The 13998-nt window shown below is 50.0% G+C and overlaps 1 protein-coding gene across 6 annotated transcripts in view; it reads left to right on the top strand.

Moving 5' to 3' along the window:
• ANGEL1 (angel homolog 1) overlaps positions 1-13998 on the top strand; it is a 69315-nt gene that overhangs the window by 42621 nt on the left and 12696 nt on the right. For 3 of the 6 annotated variants that reach the window (XM_061429549.1, XM_061429550.1, XM_061429548.1), the window contains exons 2-6: positions 3693-3807; positions 8136-8714; positions 10099-10325; positions 10787-10856; positions 11432-11865. In XM_061429549.1, the coding sequence (XP_061285533.1) occupies positions 3705-3807; positions 8136-8714; positions 10099-10325; positions 10787-10856; positions 11432-11865 (1413 nt within the window). In that variant the 5' untranslated portion in view covers positions 3693-3704. The other 3 variants (XM_061429551.1, XM_061429553.1, XM_061429552.1) reach the window with 3 other exon arrangements.

Raw genomic sequence — 13998 nt, 5'->3', positions numbered from 1 at the left:
GCCAGTACCATACTGTCTTGATGACTGTAGCTTTGTAGCATAATTTGAAGTCAGAAAGGTTGATTCCTCCAGCTCAATTCTTCTTTTTCAAGACTCCTTTGGGGAAGCTTGGAGTCTTACTCACTGGATTGCCAGGGAAGTCCTGCAAAGAGTTTTTCTTTTTTTTTTTTTTTTAATCAATTTATTTTTAAATTGAAGGATAACTGCTTTACAGAATTTTGCTGTTTCCTGTCAAACCTAGCAGGGTGACCTGACAAGATTTGCATGGGGAGAAAGATTGTTCCAGTCACAGTGTGGAAAGTGGACGGAGGGTAGGAGAAGGGCCCACAGCAGTTAGAAGTGACTGCAGGGACAGAGAAGACTAACTAAATAAATATAAAGAAGGCCAAACCACCTGGGCTTGGGGACAGAACAGATACAAGAGTAAAAGAGGGGAAGAAAAAGCAGGAGGCCAGGATAACTTGATAAATGTGCAGAGGACAGAAGAGGTAGAGCGGCAGAGCTGGGGGGTGGTGGGGAAGGCAGTGAGCGCAACTTTGTGTGTGGTGGGTCTCTGAGGTGCATCTGGGACTTCCATTGGAGGGGTCTACAGGAGAAGGATTTAGGAGTCTGTGGCCCAAGAAAAGGGTTACAATGTAGATATGTGGGTTATGTGATGCCATCTGAAGCTGCTGCAGTGATGAAAATTTCACAGAGGCATTTTAAAGAAGAAGAGAGAGGCCAAGGATAAAATCCTAGAAACACCCTCAATGAAAGGTGGGTGTTCAGAGGAACAGAAAGAAGAGGTGCTAGGACAAAACGCCCACAGAGTTGGAAGGAAAGTAAGAATGTTACAGAAACCCGAGGAAAGAGACTCTTGTAAGTAGGGGGAGTTATGCAAATTTATAGAGTTTTCAAGAAATAATGACGCACGAAGAGTGTCCTTTGAATTTATCCATGAGGAACGTATCGGGGACTTTGGTGGGGAGTCAGCGGAGTGCTGAGGGTGGAAGCTACAGCTCAGTGAAACCAAGATGAATGAGGGCTGAGGAAGGAGACTGGAGCAGGCAAGTTCTTTCAAGAAGCTTGGCTGTGACGGAGATGTGGGGAGATGGGGGAATGGCTGGAGGGGGACATGGGCTGAGGGAATGTCTCATAATACAGGAGTTATCTGAGCATGATTACATGTTGATGGGGCTTCCCTGGTGGCTCAGATGGTAACAAGTCTGCCTGCAGTGCGGGAGACCCAGGTTCGATCCCTAGGTCAGGAAGATCCCCTGAAGAAGGAAATGGCAACCCACTCCAGTATTCTTGCCTGGAAAATCCCATGGTTGGAGGAGCCTGGCAGGCTAGAGTCCATGGGGTCGCAAAGAGTCGGACACAACTGAGCGACTTGACTTCACGTGTTGATGGGCAAGAGTTGGGGAAGGAAAGGAGAGGGATGAGCAGAAGGAGCACAGTCTCTGAGGAAGCAAGAGTTGGGGGGTGGGTGGGAGCCCAAGACGGTGGAGTGGTCAGCACCGTGCTAGGAGGGAAAGAGGAAAAGTTGGTGATTGATGCCGGCCGGCGTGTTGGTGCGGCAACCAGGAACAGAGTGTTCACTGAGTGGTTCTGTTTTTTTCTCTCAAGTTGGTAGGGAGATGATCTTCAAAGCAGGAAAGGAAGCAACAGAACAGCAAGTCTGAAAAGAATGGCCATTGTGGAAATAGGAGGGAGAGCCCTAGGGAAGAACACAGGATGGCTGCGGGGAGGTTACAGGCTAAAGTGAGGCTGCAGACCAGCGCACCAACAGCTCTGCTTTGTGCCGTTGGTAATTATATTCCCTGGCACTCGGCAGCCCAGGTGTAAGAGCCAAGAAGGAGAATATGGTTTAACTTACCGAGGCAGGTGTCGTCAAAGAACAGAGGGTAAGACTGTGGATAGCAGGAAGTGACTTAAAATGGCTCACGGGTTCGATGGAGTTAAAGAACAGATGTTGCAGGGGTGAAAGTGAGAGAGGCAGAAAGCCGTGAGGTGATCCATGAAAGCGGGGGGTGTGAATTTATGATTTCAGAGGTGGAGCGGTATCCGATGATGGTACATCAAGGGTGTTTGGAGTATGGTGGAAATGAGGTCACCAGGAGGTGGTGACAGTGAGCTTTTCAGATTTGGGGTGGTTTACCCACATTGATGATAGGAGGACTTTGAGGTAGGGCAGACTGTGAGTCCGGGGCTAGAGTTTTTGGTGAAAGAGGAGAAGTGGGCCTCCTGAGGTCAAGAAAAGACTGGGGTGAAGCTTTGATGAGTGCTTGGTACATTGCTGATGAATATATTGAGTGCACAAATCAGGGAAAGCATGAATGAATGAATGCATCAACTCAGACCGATCTGGCACATTCTTCCAGAAGAATGTTACTAGGAGTATACGGTTACTAGGGGCTTCTGTATCCTTGAACTATTCAGTGGGTGAGACAGATGTCTATCATTGCCTGCACTATAATCACAGTTGGGAATGAATTGTGGTCCCTTGTTCAGAATATTTCTGACATGAGGCTGCAAATGGTGTAGATGATACTTGTAATTTACCTTTGACTGGGGAGGTCTGAGGCTGCACTTTTCCCGATCAAGTCTCCTTGGATCTGCAATTATGGCTTGCTTAGCAATGCTACATTATAGTTTGGAAGACCCTCATTTCTGCCCAGAATTGTGGAAGATGACACTAACGTTAGCAGTAGCCATAGCTGTTTTTGGCCTAAGTTCAAAAGGATATATTTAATAATAAACACTGAGAACTTACCCTGTGTTGGGCAATGTGAGGAAACTGAGGCTTCAAGAAGTTAGGTAATTCCTCAAACAGAGTCAGAGCCATGATCTGAATTGAGGTGGTTGCACTCCAAAGCTTGTGATGCTTTCCAACACAGCTGACTATGGATCAGGAAAAAAATGAAGCCAGCCTCACTTAACTGACTTAAGGAAAAGTCTCTGAAAGAACCTGGCATCAGTTGGCCTGACACATTTTGCCCACATGTACATTGAATAGCCCAGCTGAGGGTAGGTCCTGTAGCAGAGAACATGTATTAGGATAACTTGGTGAGTGTTTAAGGGCCCTGTATCTGACTTGTTAAGTCACAGCCCTGGGATAAGAGCTTTAGGAAGTTGTATTTTAAAAATATTTGCAAGGGCTAAGGGAACCATAACTTAGTCTCCAGATATGGCTTCCCAGGTGGCTCAGTGGTAAAGAAACTGCCTGCAATGCAGGAGACCCAGGTTCCATCCGTGGGTCGGGAAGATCCCCTGGAGAAGAGAATGGCAACCCACTTCAGTATTCTTGCCTGGAGAATTCCATGGAGAGAGGAGCCTGGTGGGCTCTAGTCCATGGGGTTGCAAAAAGTTGGACACGGCTGAGCCACTAAATACACGCACGCACACACAGAGTCTCCAGATAAGTGCCTTGATTTAGGATCTGATTTGGAACTTATTGGGACAAAATGGAAGGACATGCAAGGAAGGTTTATTTAAGCACATATTAAGGAAGTCAATCTGATTTGGGGGGCTCCTTAGGTAGTTATGTGCTAGTTCCTAAGAGGCTTCCCAATCTTCAGGTTACCCCAGTGGCCTCTGCTTCATCCCTGGAGAAGGTAAGAGTAGGATTGCAGGAAGGCACACGCCGCCTCTAGAGCTAAGGGGCCAGGGTGGGAAGGCCACTGGTACTGACTCCTCCTTCCTCCTTCCAGCCTTGCAGTGTTATGATGTACCCAGCTGGTCCTGGATCTGGTGACTCTCCAGAGGGCTTCCCGGAACAACCAAGGCGCCAGTCCCAAACCGGAAATCGCACGGCTCAGACACTGGGTACTGAAACTGGGGATACTGAACGGTCGCTCCTTCTTTACAGTGTGGTCGGGCAGGCGATGGATGGAGAGTGGGAAAGGGGAAGACAGGATTAAAGAGGTCTGGGTAGCACAGAGCTGGTGGAAGAACTGGCCTTATTTTAGTGACACATCTTTTGTTCTGTCAACAAGGTTTATCTAGTCCCTACTATGTGCCTGGCATTGTCACAGACACCCGGAGGAAAATGAACCAACCAACCAGATTGGTCCGGTTGCCTTTGTGGAGGGTTCACCACCTCCCTTTTTGGCTCCCTTACCAGTGGGACACTCCCTTTCTTCCAAATTACGGGGGAAAGGGCCCCTTTGGAACAGGATGAGGCAGGAGACAAAATCGTATGTGCTGAAGCATGGAATGGACTCCATGTGTGACCTAAATCTGAGCTGAGGAAGAGAGTTAAGAAGAGGAGAAAAATGAGGAAGAGTTTTCTGTCTCCAATGTAAGCAGAGAAGGGCAAGATCACAAAAGTCATGCTGGGTGAGACCTTAAAGAGATCTAGCCCCTCATTTTACAGACGTGGTAACCGATGGAAGGAATGGTTAGGTGGCGCACCCAAGGTGGACACTCAGTCAGGTGGCAGAAGTGGGAATAAAACCGTGGACTAGTAATAACACTACGGGGGCTGCAAGGAGGGGTTTAATGTCAAATGCCGGAGCACCAGCTGCCGCCGCCTCCGGGAGCCAGGCCCTGCCGGCTCCGCTCGGTTGCCTTGGGAACTGGCTCCCAATCTTGGCCCTGCACGCCCAATAAAGTTGTTGTTGAGGCGCAGCGGGGTCACGTGAGCAAGGCCGGGGAGGCGGGGCGCGGAGCCGGAGAGGCGGGGTGGGCCCGGGGGCGGGGCGGATCCGGGGGCGGGGCTAGTGGAGGGAGACTGGCTCGCCGCGGCGGAAAGAAGGGGCGGCGGGCGCGGGCGGCCGGCCATGATTGCGTCGTGTCTGTGTTACCTGCTGCTGCCGGCCGCGCGCCTTTTCCGCGCCCTCTCAGGTACCGGCCCCGCGTCCTGAAGGGCGGGTGCCAAGCCTCCAGGCCTGCCTTGGCAGGGCCTCCGCGGGGTCTTGGGCGGCGTGCGTTGCGCGGCCGGCCTCACGACCGGCTTATCCTGGACTCCGTGAGGCCCAGGCCTGGCCGGCGACCCTCGTGGGCCGCACCCCCCACCGACCTTCTCACGCCGGTGGCCTGGAGGCGTCGGGCCACAGTTACAACGTGGAGGCGGCTGGGGGAGGGGCGGGAGCCCCCCTCTCCCCCACTTCTGGCCCCCCGGGCGCGGAGAGGCGCCGGGGCCCGCTGAGTCACTTCTCGGGGGGTCAGGGAGGGTTGGCCCCCTTGGGGGCCCAGGCGAGTGCCCGAATTCTCCGTGGACAGGCGCCCTTCGGCCTTTTAAGGGTCTGTGTACTGAAGACCTGGACTTGCCTTGCCTTCCCCTGGGTCGACTCCACAGTCGCCTTTCCCAGCTGCCTCTCTGCGGAGTCGTTGGTTGCAAAACAACAGAATCCAGAGACACGTTGAAACCTCATCTTTGAAGCCATTGTTCCGTGCGCTTAGACATGTCGTGGGTGGAGGCAGTGCTCAGCGGCGGCCTGGAGAAGAGTTACTGTTTAACTTTGCCAGGGTTTGCCCGCGCACCCCATCCCTGGCCTTTGACTTTTCCGAGGTTCTTAAGAGACCATCCGTTCCTCTCGGAGATCGCACAGAACTCCTGGACTTCTCTCTGGCATTTTAGGGGACAGGACAGACTAAGAAGGAGTTTTAGAATAGAGTAATTTCTATTTCTTAGAAATAGGTCCAGCTTTGTGCATTCTGTGCTTTTGTGTGTGTGTGTGATTTCTGTTCATATTTCATATAAAACACTTAAAGTACGTACATGCATGTTTGTATCTGCCCACTAGAATGCAAGCTCCAGGAAGGCAGGGCTGTTTGTTCTGCTCACTGTTATCTACTGCTAACATACTACCCAGACTATAGTAGGCACTCAATTCAGGAATCCGAGAATGTCTTGGGTACGCATACATACTCCTTAGAAATGAGGAACTCCACAGAAGCCATTGCTTTCAGAGGACCATCTCATATTCCTCTAACCATGTTGCTGCTGTTTCTTGAGCTTTGCCAGCGTTCATAATGGCAGCCTCAGTGACCTATACTTAGTGAGCTCTAGTCCAGAGGTTTCTTGACCAATAGCCGGAGTTTTGGCCGCCCTCCCACCCATAGGTGTGGGCCTCCCCCCATTCATAGGTACACACCTATTAAAGTAGTCCCATTCGTATTTGTGCATTTGGCTTCTACAGATTTTCTATTTTTAATAAAAGAATTCTGCTGAAAGACACAAACCACCACCAATCAAAACCTGCTAAATTTGAAAACTAGTAACCTCACACATATAAATCAAAGAACTTCTGCCATTTGGTGTAAATAGAGGATGTTTCAAAGGGCAGTGAATTAGCGAGTCCCTGAGACTAAAGCCAGCAACCAGGCACATGGGTGTAAAGTGGGGTCTCCCACTCTGACTACTGTTGACATTTGATGGTTCCTGGGGAGCTGCCTCTCTCACTGCAGGATGCTCACAGTCTCTCTGTCCTATAACCACTAGATGCCAGCAGCGTCCCCACAGCTGGGGCGACCGCTGTTTCTCCAGACAATGTGGAAATGTTCTCTGAGGGCAGAATCACCCTCGGTTGAAAACCACTTTGAGGTTTGAGGGACCTATATCCACACAGGCCATAAATAAGAGTGTCTTTCAACATTTGAACCATTTTGAAGTTTTTCTTGCCTTAAAAAAAGGAACTTATGAAATGTGTCTCCAGTGATGGAGGGACATCATCCATGTCACTTGGATGATATAAACAAGTCACCTAGTGTGTGTTGGTTGGGGGACGTTTTGTTTGCACCACAGCACTGTGCTTGGATTTTTGGGGCTTCTAATTTTAGAGTTTTTCCCACCTACTTTCTTTTGCCTGTTGACTGTCATTGTGGCTGCTGTAGCAGAGAGGTGGCAGCTGTCTCTTGCTGTGAGTTGTTGGCACCTTCTGATTGCAGCCTGTAGAGCGCTATGGAATGGGAAAGCTGATAATGATATTTGTGAAGATTTATGAGTAGAGTAAATAGCTTTGGGAAGAGGACCCCAGGCCTTTGCTAAAAGGTAGATTGTCCAGATTTTGAGACACCCTTTTTGTCTACTTCCTATTGGAATGCATTCATAGACGGGGAAATTTATAGAACTAGAAAAGCTCTTGGGGATTATCCAATTCACAGTTCCCTCGTCCTCATTTTGCAGTCAAGAGTAAGTCCATCTCACTAGGGGCATTGTCTAAGGTCACACAGCTTTGTTCATTTCAGTGCTGGGCCACAACCCACAGTTATGATTATGGTCAAGTGCTGGTTCCAGGGAGAAGGCAATGGCAACCCACTCCAGTACTCTTGCCTGGAAAATCCCATGGACAGAGGAGCCTGGTAGGCTGCAGTCCATGGGGTTTCGAAGAGTCGGACATGACTTAGCGACTTCACTTTCACTTTTCTGCATTGGAGAAGGAAATGGCAACCCACTCCAGTGTTCTTGCCTGGAGAATCCCAGGGACGGGGGAGCCTGGTGGGCTGCCGTCTATGGGGTTGCACAGAGTCGGACACGACTGAAGCGACTTAGCAGCAGCAGTAGCAGCAGCTGGTTCCAGTGTCATGTGGCTCTTAGAACCAGAGAGTTGAAGTTAATAGGATTCTTAACCTCCAGACAAAAGGAGTGTGGTTATATGTGATCATCTCTGTTCTCGAGTATATGGGATAGCCATTCTTATCATTCACGCACAGAGTATTTATCAGATCCCTACCATGTAAATTACTTTTAAAGTACTTTTAAAATACTTTTAAAGTACTTAGAACAGTGCCTGACACATAGTAAGCACTTGGCTCTGGTGATGATTATGTTCCAGACCCTAAAACGGGCAGGTTCAGTGATGATACAACAATGAGCACGGTGGATATAATTCTTGTTTGTATGGGACTTATTGGCTTTCCCGTGGCTCAGTGGTAAAGAATCTGCCCGCAGTGCAGGAGACCAAGGTTCAAGCCCTGGGTCGGGAAGATCCCCTGGAGGAAGGCGTGGCAACCCACTCCAGTATTCCTGCCTGGAGAATCCCATGGACAGAGGAGCCTGGCAGGCTACGGTCCATAGGGTCACAAAGAGTCGGACACGGCTGAAGCGACTGAGCACGCACGCACGTGAGACTTACGTCAGAAGTTGAGAGAGGAGTGTGAGTTGAATGATGCCATCATCTTGTAACATGGTATTTTGGCTTTCTTTTTAGATGCTTTCTTCACATGTCGGAAAAATGTCCTCCTGGCGAAGAGCTCGTCCTCCCAGGTAGAAGGCAACTTTGCCATGGCCCCTCGGGGCCCCGACCAGGAGGAGTGTGAGGGCCTGCTGCAGCAGTGGAGGGAAGAAGGGTCGAGCCAGGTGCTGTCAACTGTGAGCGACGGTCCCCTTGTAGATAAGGGACTCGCCGAGAGCAGCCTGGCCCTCCTGATGGATAATCCCGGAGAACAGGATGCTGCTCCGGAGGACACGTGGTCCAGCAGGCAGCTGAGTGACCTGCGGGCAGCGGAGAACCTGGAGGAGCCTTTTCCCGAGGTGCTAGGAGAGGAGGAGCCGCTGCCGGAGGTCGAGGGCCCAATGTGGGCAGCAGTGCCTGTGCAGACCGGCCGCCAGTACACAGATTGTGCCGTCCTCCCTGTGGGTGCGCTGGCCACAGAGCAGTGGGACGAGGACCCCGCGGTGGTGGCCTGGAGCATCGCACCGGAGCCTGTGCCCCAGGAAGAGGCTCCCGTCTGGCCCTTTGAGGGTCTGGGGCAGCTGCAGCCTCCCCCAGTGGAAATCCCGTATCACGGTGAGTCTTGACAGCCGGTTGAGTGAGCTGGGGCAGCGGTCGTCTCGGAGGTGGGCAAAGCCGTTGCTAAAGAGAAGGCCCTTTTTTGTGGAGCTCTGCTGCCACATTTTGGTTTTCTGAGACTTGCAGCGGCAAATCCAGAGGGGCCTTAGAGGTCATTTCATCTAGCCCTGTGGCCTTTTGAGATGAAGTCATCAAGGCTCAGAGAGGTGGCAGGACATGCTGAAAGTCACGTAGCTAGGTAGTGGTAGAACTGAAAGCAGACCCCAGTTCTCATTCTCTGTGTTATTGATTCTCTGGAGGAACCTGGGGTAGGGGTGGAGAGCTCTCAGGGACTCCGCTCTGTGCCCCAAACAGGATAACTCCATTTTTATCTGTGTTACGTATTGGGCTTCCGTTAAAATTTGGAGAATGAGGGCTGTGCCTCACATAGGTTTGCAATCCACTCTACAGCTAGCTCCCTGCTCCAGAGGATATAGGGGACACATTACAGTTTCTGGTTCTATAGGCCCTTCTAGGTGTAGAGGTCAGAAAACAGCCAAGGCTGAGATTACTCTAGAAATGTCTTTAATCTCAGATGACTGTTAAGCGCATTCATCTGAGTGATTCCCCGGAGACCCATGGCTTTATCAAAAGTGAGGAATTGCTGGCCATGTTTAGTGAACTTTCAGTTCAGTTCAGTTCAGTCGCTCAGTTGTGTCCGACTCTTTGCAACCCCATGAATCGCAGCACACCAGGCCTCACTGTCCATCACCAACTCCCGGAGTTCATTCAGACTCACGTCCATCAAGTCAGTGATGCCATCCAGCCATCTCATTCTCTGTCGTCCCCTTCTCCTCCTGCCCCCAATCCCTCCTAGCATCAGAGTCTTTTCCAACGAGTCAACTCTTCGCATGAGGTGGCCAAAGTACTGGAGTTTCAGCTTTAGCATCATTCCTTCCAATGAACACCCAGTGCTGATCTTCAGAATGGACTGGTTGGATCTCCTTGTAGTCCAAGGGACTCTCAAGAGTCTTCTCCAACACCACAGTGCAAAAGCATCAATTCTTTGGCTCTCAGCTTTCTTCACAGTCCAACTCTCATATCCATACATGACCACTGGAAAAACCATAGCCTTGACTTTAGTGTACTAAATACCAGGTATTATGCCAGGTACTAGGGATACAGTGGTGAACAAGCCAAGATCATCTCTGGCTTTGTGGAGCTTACTCTGGTCTGAGGCTGTCCTTAGAGTGTTGTTCAGATCACCACAGAAAGGGATGGATTACAGGGAAAATGAGAAAGGGAACTTTGTCACAGTATCAGAGGGCCAGGAGTAGAGATGGTAGGCCCTGTGGATAGCATGGACTCAACCACGGACCTCTTCTTCCTAACCCCTTTGCAGAAATCTTGTGGCGAGAATGGGAGGATTTCTCCACTCAGCCAGATGCTCAGGGCCTGGAGGCAGGGGATGGCCCTCAGTTCCAGTTCACTCTGATGTCCTATAATATCCTGGCCCAGGACCTAATGCAGCAGAGCTCCGAGCTCTATCTGCATTGCCACCCAGACATCCTGAACTGGAGCTATCGCTTTGCGAATCTCATGCAGGAATTCCAGCACTGGGACCCGGACGTAAGCGAAGGCGGGCGGGGAGGGTGGGGTGGATGGGGGTGTGCCATCTTGCATTTGCTCCGGACCCTGGCTGTTTCCCTGTGCCCTTAGAAAAATGAGTTCACCCATAGTTGTTCATGTGATTGGAGCCCGGCTTAGGATGGGAGCTTGCTGCCTGGTGTAAATGAGTTTTGGACAGATACTAAGACGCCTCTCCATAGGTACACCCTCGATAGTGCCTTTGTGCAGGGAGGAAGACTTGAGGGATTCAAGGAGCAGGAAAATCCACCTTCACTCGGGGCCTGTTCTTTGCTGCAGTGGCAATCGGGGAAGAGTCAGCCCCCAGAGGAAGTGTCAGTGTGGCCCAGCCTGAGACCCACGGCAGCTTCCCACGTGGCTTCAGCATCTGCTCATGGGGAGGGAGTCGCACTGCGGTGCCCTCCGTTACCCTGGAGTGACTGGTCTCTGTGTCGTTTCCCCAGATCTTGTGTCTCCAGGAAGTCCAGGAAGATCATTACTGGGAGCAGCTGGAGCCCTCTCTGAGAATGATGGGTAATGCCGCTCCCTGGCGCATGTGCCAGTCTCTTTTCCTCCCACCCTGTCTGCCCTCTCTTGAATGCACCATCTCTTCTTTCTTCTCAGTAAACCCTCTCACCTGTGAGCTAGCTCCCTCGTGTGGAGTTAGAAGAAAAACAAGAGTCCTGAAGTTTTAAAGTAGTTCTGACATCCATTGCCATTTATTTACATCTATTTACCAACTCTCTGAGGCTGAAATTATTATACCCATTTTATAGGGAGGAGACTGAGGTTCAGAAAATTTGAGTGGCTAGCTCAAAGGTCACAAAGCTATAAATAAAAAAGCTCATAGCTTGTGGAGCCTGGACTCCAACTTGTCTCACCCTGGAGTCCATGCTTTTCCTATCACACCCTTCTGTCCCTCCTTCGCCTTCTAGCTGCACAGCCATCTGGTTACTGCTGTAAGGGAACCTCTGCAGAACCCAGGGATGTGTCAGGGCACGGACTCCCCCGTGTTGAGCAGCAGGAGCGGTCACTGGGTGCACACACCTGGGCTACTGCCATCGGGTCAAGGGCCCTGACCCATCTCCTTGACGGGGTGTTCCTTGCAGGCTTTACCTGTTTCTACAAGAGGAGGACCGGGTGTAAGACAGATGGCTGTGCTGTCTGCTACAAGCCCACGAGATTCCGTCTGCTCTGCGCCAGCCCCGTGGAGTACTTTCGGCCTGGCTTGGAGCTCCTCAATCGGGACAACGTGGGCTTAGTGTTGCTGCTGCAGCCACTGGTCCCAGAAGGCCTGGGGCAAGTCTCAGTGGCCCCCTTATGTGTGGCAAATACCCATGTCCTGTACAACCCACGGCGGGGCGACGTCAAGCTGGCCCAGATGGCCATTCTCCTGGCTGAAGTGGACAAGGTGGCCAGGCTGTCAGATGGCAGCCACTGCCCCATCGTCCTGTGTGGGGACCTGAACTCTGTCCCCGACTCGCCTCTCTACAACTTCATCAGGGACGGGGAGCTCCAGTACCACGGGATGCCAGCCTGGAAGGTGAGATGGGAGCAGCCACTGCGGGGTTGGCTTAGAGGGGGATTGGGTTGCAGCATGCAGGGCTGCTTGTGTGGCAGGGACCCAAGGGACACCTGTGCTGCCTCCCTCTGGCTTTCTCTTGTCCTGTTGTTAGCTCTGGTACCCACACCTGGAAGCTAGGAGCTCTTGAGTGCCTTTGGTATACTGGAATCCTTTCAGTTTTTATCATTAATTTATGTTTAGTTTACAAGTACATAAGTAAATGCACAGATGTACACAAGTACCTCTCTATAAGGATTCAAGGATTATTACATGACTCTAAGGGGAGACGTGGGAAAGGCCGGCAATAAAGCAGGCTTAAGACCAAAGCCTGCTTTATTACCGGCCTTTCCCACGTCTCCCCTTAGAGTCATGTAATAACTGTTCAGAGTTTGGTGGTGTTCTTCCAGGTCATTTTCTGTGCTTTTGCAGTGCTACCTAAACTGCTGTGGTGATGTAACTGTCATAGTCTCTATTTATTAATCACTTACTCTGCCAGATGCTATTTTAAGCACTTTACCTACGTTAACTCATCAGTTTCCACAAGTTCTATCATTGCTTCTATTTTAGAAGTGAGAAACCTAAGGCAGAGAGAAAGTTAGGTCATTTACTCTCTCTAGTTTGTGCAGGTTGTTAGTGGTGGAGCTAGGATTTGTAATCAGGCGGTCTGGCCCCAGGGCTCTTGCCCTCCAATACTATGCTGAGACTGCTTCTAACGGCTGATATCTAATCTATTGTATGTGTTTATAAACGTGACATATTACTGTATATTTCATTTTCTAGCTTTTATTTTTTTTACTCAACAATGTACATACGTATCTATCTCATTCCTATTGACTGCTGAATCTTTGTAACATAGCTGTATTACAGTTTTATTGTGGTTCATTTAGCCCTGCTGAGGAGCATTCAGCTTGTGCTGATTCCTTTATATGTCACTTAATCTCCTTGTTTCTCTCTTTTGCCCCTGCTGATCCAATTTGTTCCTTAACTTTTGGCAAGGCGCAGTGGAGAAAGGACGTAAGATGACTGAATTATTGTCGAGTCCTTTGGGCTTTTATTTTAATGAGGTTACTTAAGTGCCAGCGATGTCTTGGTTGCCACATGCAAAGAGGAAGGCATTATCCTGCCAGGAGGCTGCTGCTGTTACCAAGGGGCTCAGGGAATGAGAAGTAGACTTGAAAAGGGCCTCCCACATGACAGCTGCCATTAAACAAAGTGATTCAGAGCACTCATTTGGAAGCCAGACAGTCCTGCATTCAGATCCCTGCTCTGCCACCTTGGGCAAGTTACTTCCCTTCCATGAGCCCCATTGGCCTCATCAGACCCTGGGGAATATGATGAGACCTACTTCTGAGGGTCTTCTTTGGTGGATTCATTAAAATAATGCACATAGAGTGTTTTCCAGTTCCTGCTTCAAAGGGAGCAGTCAATAATTGGTAGTGGTTATTGTTGTCGAGATTCTTGGTTGTCTGTGGTATTATTATCCCATTCAATAGGAGAGGATATTGAACCCAAGAGGTGTTAACTGACTTGCCCAAAGTGACACGGCTAGTAAATGGCCGTTCATTTGAAGGTGTGTTTTCTTCTGATGGCATACTGAAAATGTTTGTCCTTTGCGGGCAGAGAGATTATCTCCCCAGCACATGGCTAGTGTCTTGCACATAGTTGGCATTCAAATATTTGTTGTTTGTAAATGAAATAAAGGGGATTTTGCTACACGCATTGGAGATGTGCAGATGACTGATGCTGCCGAATGTTTCCCTTACTACGTTCGGTCCGCTCCCAGGCTGCTCATGGGCTTTGACCGAGGACGGTGGCGTAGATACGGTAAAGTGCTTTGGTGCATTTCCCGTTTGGTTTGACCCTGTGATTTCCCAGTAATGGGCTTTAGATGCTAGACTTCGATCCAGAAGATCCAAAGATCCAAATAAACCTTTTCCCATGGCAAATTAAAGCCCTTGAAAGCGGATACTCCCTGGCAGAGTAGTGTAAATTTTTCCAAGGTGAAATTCAGGGGACCCTGTGTTCACATGGTTCTCTTCTCTTTGTTTCACATTATTCTCTTTCCCCTTATCCCTGTCTCGTGGACATTGCAGTGTTTCTAATTAACAAAAA

This window comes from Bos javanicus, chromosome 10 (genome assembly GCF_032452875.1).
Source record: "Bos javanicus breed banteng chromosome 10, ARS-OSU_banteng_1.0, whole genome shotgun sequence".
NCBI lineage: Eukaryota > Metazoa > Chordata > Mammalia > Artiodactyla > Bovidae > Bos > Bos javanicus.
This window is presented reverse-complemented; position numbering and strand designations above follow the sequence as displayed.